Below are 6,332 nucleotides of genomic sequence, written 5' to 3'. Positions count from 1 at the left end.
ATTACACCACACCCAGCTTCAAAGCGCTTTACTGTTAAGGAAATGCAAATAAAGTGGCAGAGCTGGGATTTGAACCCAGGCATCAGACTCCAGATTCCATGCCTTGCTGACCAGGCTGTGCTACCTCCTGGGCTAGGGGTCTCTTGGGCACAGTTTACACCAACAGCAATGGCTCCTCACCAGCCCTCACTTACGCCAGCTGAGCACATGCTCCGAGGAGGCCTGGAGGCTCACTGCCTGTCCAACCTGTCCCTGCAGAAGGTGAGGGGCTGGCGCCCCTGCTGGGGTACGTCGCGTTCACAGAGCGTCCCTTGGACTCTGGGAGATCATCGCGGGTACCACCTGTAACACATCGATATCACCACATTTTTCAAGTACCTTCCACTCTCTCTTGATCCCTAGATTATAAATCACTTATTTAAGAAAAACACCTCACAATATTGGGCATTTGCTGTGTGCTGGGGACGACATTAACCAAGTACATGCCATAGTCCATTTTATCTTCCTAAGGACCATAGACACAGGAGTTATTCATCTCCTCATCCTAAGGGGAGGAAACAGGCTCAGGTTATGCAATTTGCCTGTGATACATAGAAAATAAACATCTAGGACCAGGTTTGATCACCTTTCTTGTGACCCGAAAGTCTAAAATTCTAACCACGGTGCAGACTGCTCATCCCTACACTGTTCGTCCCTTCCACTGACCGGAAGAGAAAGGACCTGAACCCAGCTGTCTGCAACAGTGGGCTGTATTGAACCATCAGGACAACTTTCCAAAGCGTGGGGCCTGGGAAGGACAGTGAACATAGCTGGTGGCGACAAGCAAAGGACTGCCCTTCAGAAATGTGTGGGTCTCTTCCCACCAGACTCATCGACTACACACCCCACCCTTCCCACCAGACTCCATCACACTCATCTCAGTAGCATCAAAAGTTTTGCTTTTGTTTTCGTTTGAGACAGGGTCTGACCTTGAACTTGCTATGTATAGCCCAAGCTGGCCTTGAACTCACAGAGATCCTCCTGCCTCAGTCTCCCCAAGTGCTGGGATTACAGGCGTGTGCCACCATGCCTGGCGTAAGGCAAAACTTTTGATGTGAGCCTGGCATGGTGGTGCACGCCTGTAATTCCAGCACTCAGGAGGCTGAGGCACCAGGATCCTTGAGAGTTCGAGGCCAGCCTGGGCTACAAAGTGAGTTCAAGGCCAGCCTGAACTGCACAGCGAGATCCTGTCCCAAAAAGACAAAAAAAAAAAAAAAAGTATTGCCTGGCATTGAGTACTGATCTTAATAAACATTTGAATGAATAAAAAAAGAATAACTCCCTGACCACCCCCAATCACAGAAGAATCCTGAAACCCAGTGATTGTCAGACAGGGAGGGGTACTCAATATTTTTATTTTTCTGTATAATTTATAGCTTATCAAAGTCAATCTGTTCTCTTTTCATTTTATATGGATGTGTGCCTTGTCCAATTATGTGTGCAAAGAAAGAAGGTGAATAAATACTGCCTTTCTTTATACAACTTTGTACTCTCAGAAGCTCCCAGACTCAGCGTAAGCTCCAGTTATAGGGAAGTCACAAGGCGTCCCTGGCTCTCTAAATAAAACCCTGTCACCCCCAAAGGCCCCACATCACATGAGATAGCATAAGCTGTGTACCCTCTGCAAATTCCCACCAACCAGCAGGAGAACTGCAACTGATGCCATTTGTATTCGTTTCTTCTCAAACTTGTATTGCAAATGAATCACACCCACGCTTGTCAAATGCCCCCCACCACCAAACTCTCTATACTTAAGAAGACTTCCCCTATGAATTCAACTTTAAAAACCATCTAAGCTGTTTCCTACCTTCAAAATCCCCCATTCTGCCATTTCTCAGATTGTGGTATAAGAACTATCTCAAGCCTGTTAAAAATATAGACTTCCAAAGCCCACTGCAGTCCTACTGATTTAGAAGCTTGCTAAGTGAGTCCTGGGAAACTGCCTTTCCAATAAGCTCCCTCCCGGTCACTCTTGGGCTCCAGTTTGGCTGTAAGCCCCCTCTGCCACAAGGCCAGGTCCTTCACTGCACCAAATTCCATCTCAACCCACTGCCCAGCATTTTCCCCAGATTTTCCAGGTCATGAAAATCACATGCAGGTTCCAGAGCTCTGACCAAGACCTACAGGAGAAACCCCAGAGTGCAGTATGTTTAAGATGCACCTCAGGAAGAAAGTTCTGGAATGTTCTGGAACATTCCCTAGACCCCAGGGCAGCCCCAGGCACAGTAAGGCCCAGTGCCTGCTCAAGGTTGAGTCACTGGGTCATAGCCAAGCCCAGCAGAGAGGGAGGAAAAGAATAGAGCTGGCAGGAGGAGGCCATCCCTAGCAGCCAGAGGAGCAGCCACCTACTTACCAAGCCATAGAAGAAACATCAATAAATATAATATGAATCATGCTCTCTCACCACAATGCAATACAATTATAAATCAATAATAAAAAGACAGCCAAGACCATCCATAAGCTTTAGAAACTCAAACCACCCTGCTAAATAATTCATATAGAGGAAAAAATTGTAATGGTAATCATGAGGTGCTTAATGATCAATGGACATAAGTACTATACATGAGAACCTGTAGGATTCAACACAGCAATAATTAGAAAGCTGGAATCTCAGATGCATGCACTGTATTTCAGACTGTAGGACATCATTGATTTTAATATTATCTTAGCTACTACAAAGAATAAAAGTTGCCAATTCAAGACAGAGTGCCTTATCAGTTAGAATTTTGTATACTAATTGAAGTATTCTTTTAGACTTAGGGACTTAAATCACACCATTTATGTAAAAAAAAAAAAAAGATAGACTCAAAGTAAATTGTTCAAAGGGCGTGGTGGTGCACGCCTGTAATCCCAGCACTTGGGAGGCTGAGGCAGGAGGATTGTTTCGAGTTCGAGACCAGCCTGGGCTACAAAGTGAGCTCAAGGCCAGCCTGAACTGCATAGCAAGACCCTGTCTCAGAAAAACAAAAAAATGAAATAAAATAAAATAAAATAAGGGAGGGAATCACAAAATAAAAGCATAAATGAGTAAAATAAGATTATCAGAACTATAGCTTCATTAAAGAACTAATAATGTAAATAAGTAAAAGTCAAGAAAAAATTTAAAACACAGGCAAATAGTACTAGAAGACTGGGTATGATGGTGTACACCTATAATCCCAGCACTCTGGGAGGCTGAGGCAGGAAGGTGGCTGTGAGTTTGAGGCCAGCCTGGGCTACATAGTGAATTCAAAACCAGCCTGAATTACAGAGAAAGACCTTGTCTCAAAAAGGAAAAAAAAAAAAAAAAAGTATGAGAAATGAAAAGGAGACTATAATTACAAATATAATAGAAATAACTGTACAGAGGAATGAACTTAGTTCTGGAGATGTCAAATAACTCATTCAGAGTTATAGAGCTATGGAGTATAATTTATAAAATGCAGTTTACTGTTGTAATATCTATGGAACTCAAGATCATGGCTGCCATTTCTTTGGGCAGGAGGAACACTTTCATAAGCACACTTGTCATCTCATGGACTTCACAACAGTCTGCCTGGAACAAAGAAAAGTAAAACATCTGGCCATGACAAACCTGTGGTTTTCATGCCTGCAATCCACTCAGCAGAGCTAGCTACAGCTCTCAGACAACCAACACGCACAAGCACACGCGTATGTCTTCAACTGATTTTGTTGTTGTTGTTGTTGTTTTTGAGACAGGGTCTCACTCTGCAGTTCAGGCTGGCCTTGAACTCACAGCAATCCTTCAGCCTCAGCCTCCAAGTACCGGGATTACAGGCGTGCGCCACCACACCTGGCTGTCTTCAACTGATTTATGGGAAACTTTCCTCCTCACCCCATGCCCTCCATGTGAAGCTGAATTCAGACATTCTCCTGGGATAGTCACAGTCTCAGAGCAGAAAAGGAAACTACAGGCCTGGTGATCCAAGGCCTGTGGCCTTCCGGCACCCTTAACTCAGAGGTACAGAGCCTCCCTAGCTCACCCTTAAAACAGCAGCCCCTCCTACGCCCCCAGCCAAACTGGAAACTGCAGGGAGTTCTAGAGCTTGAGCTTAGAATCCCAGAATCCTTTTCTTCTTCCTGTCTAGGCCACACTGGGAAATTAAAGGCGCTATATCCTCCAGTTCCTCTGGGCCCCACTCGCAGCTGGGTGTGGGAGTTGTACCTCCGCACTGTCACTGCACTGAGAAGGAGAACCACAGCATCACAGATCTGGGATCTAGGAGAGCAGGCACCAGGCTAAAATCCGATAGGGCAAAGATAGGACATTCTCCAACACTTTTTTGCTGCTTGCAGAGCACTTTCCTATACGAGGTGAGTGACATCCTGACCATGCCTTCGGTCTGAGGTTTTCTGGGACACTGTGACTGCCCTGCTCCGTGACACTGGGCTCTAAAGGCAAACGTGCCCCATACATCCTCCTCAGCTTAGAGAACCAATGCTGGAGCCGCCAGCCATGATTCCACATAGCCTTTCCTTGGAGTGTTCATCCCCTCTACCTGCTCTGTCCCAACCAATATGCAGTGCCACAAATCTACAAAGATCTGCGCTAAGGGGACAGTGGAAGGGCACGGGCTCTGGAAACCAGGAGCCTTGGGTCAAAGCCCAGCCTCACCATTTAGCAACCAAAGAACTGGGTGGGTCAAACCCCTGGCTCCCTCTACTCATCTGTGAAAGCAGCACTTTTTTTTTTTTCTTAGATTTTCTTCTTTGGTACCGGAAATCAAACTCAGGACCCTGTGCTTGCCAGGCAGGCACTGTGCCACTGAGCTGTATCCCCGGCTCCCCTCTACTCCTCTGTGATCTCCAGGCTATTAGGAGCCACAGGGAGGGACTTCATGAGAATCTCTGCTTGGACAGTGCTCTCTGCCTGATCAGATCTTGGACGCATACAGACAGAAGCTCTCAGCCAAACAGTTCTTGCTATGTGCCCTAAACTAGCTGCTACACTTACAAGAGGGAGTATCCCACATGCCCCAGGTGTTAAATGCTTGTCCCCCATCTGTGGCACTACTGGAAACTTCTGGCACCTTTAAACAGCTGGGACCTGGTTGGGGGTGTAGCCTTTTCTGCTTTCCACCTCCAGCCATGAGGTGAGAGGTTTCACTCTGCCACCTGCTTCACTCTGACGTGTGCCACACGCCCAAAGACCTAAGGAAGCCTTTCTCTTTAATAAGTCAGTTGTCTCAGGCAGCTGTTATAATTGCAGGAAGATGACTAACACGCCAGCCTTCAAACAAGGCCTCCTGGATCGAGTATACTTGGATACAGTATGGGATTCATCCCCGGCCCTCCCGATTCCTTAGAACTCAACTGTATCTCCTCTCCGCCTTGGTCACACGGACGTCACCTTCCTCTCGAATCTTCTCCAGCTGTCTGCCACAGGCTGCTCTTGAGATGGAGGGAAGCCAGGAACCCTGAGGAGCATTTCCAGAGTCCATGAACTCAGGAAGGCACAGGGTTTGATTTTAAATATGAAAAGAAGCCCAGAGACCAAGAAAAGACCTTTGTAAGAAAAGAGGCTGAGACAGGAAGTTTAGAAGCGTGAACCCAGCCTGAGCAATTCAGGGAGACCCTCTTTCGGATTGAAAAAAATAATAAAGGGCTGGGGATGTAGTTCAGTATAAAGGCCCTGGGTTCAATAGGAAGGAAGGGAAGGAAGAGAAAGAAAAGTCATCAGTCACAACAAACATACTCCACAAGCCATCGAAAGTTGAGAGAGCCGGCTTAGGCTCCAAGTCAGAGATATCTTCCTCCCAGCAGGCAGTTCTGGGTCTGGAACCCCTGTCTCTGCAAGCAGGGGTCCTTCTCCACGCCCTTCCAGGGAAACCTGGAGCTGCGTCCGAGGTCTGCACCTAGAAAGGGCCAGATCAACCCACCAACTGCAACTGAACTGCGGAGGACTGGTGGAGGCGCCCAGGACTAAGCGGCTTGGGCGCCGGTGTGTGCTTTGCAGATTGCCGAGACACTGCATTGCCAGGGCACTGCGTTGCCTGGATACCGCGTTGCCAGGATACCTCGAGACTCTCGTGCTCCTCCGTCGCTGCTTCCCCAGCTGCCTGGCCTCAGAAAGGAAAGGGCCGGGCATTTTAGGCAAAACCCCCACAAAGTCCGCTTAGTGGTGTTTTGTTGTTTGTTTTGTTTTGTTTTGTTTTGAACAGCTTATGGTTCTTTTCAGGGGCCATTTTTCTTATTAGAACTGTACCTCTGGGGCAGTGAAAGATGCGCCCTTCCTTCACGGGTCTCTTCCTTCCGCAGCCAGCTGCAGTTTTCAAAATGGAAAACCGGCTTTG

At 47.2% G+C, this 6,332-nt stretch overlaps 1 protein-coding gene across 3 annotated transcripts in view; it reads right to left on the bottom strand.

Moving 5' to 3' along the window:
• Positions 1-6,019, bottom strand: part of Spats1 (spermatogenesis associated, serine-rich 1) — a 32,033-nt gene extending 26,014 nt beyond the window's left edge. For all 3 annotated transcript variants that reach the window (XM_013517014.1, XM_005389820.2, XM_013517015.1), the window contains exons 1-3: positions 5,735-6,019; positions 5,354-5,456; positions 195-342 (exon numbers count right to left, since the gene is read on the bottom strand). In XM_013517014.1, the coding sequence (XP_013372468.1) occupies positions 195-342; positions 5,354-5,456; positions 5,735-6,013 (530 nt within the window). In that variant the 5' untranslated portion in view covers positions 6,014-6,019. The remainder of the gene's footprint in view (positions 1-194; positions 343-5,353; positions 5,457-5,734) is intronic.
• Positions 6,020-6,332: the final 313 nt, after the last annotated feature.

This window comes from Chinchilla lanigera, unplaced genomic scaffold (genome assembly GCF_000276665.1).
Source record: "Chinchilla lanigera isolate Chin_1 unplaced genomic scaffold, ChiLan1.0 scaffold00036, whole genome shotgun sequence".
NCBI classification, from domain to species: Eukaryota; Metazoa; Chordata; class Mammalia; order Rodentia; family Chinchillidae; genus Chinchilla; species Chinchilla lanigera.
The sequence above is the reverse complement of the archived record's forward strand: the minus strand, read 5'-3'. Positions and strand labels throughout refer to the sequence as shown.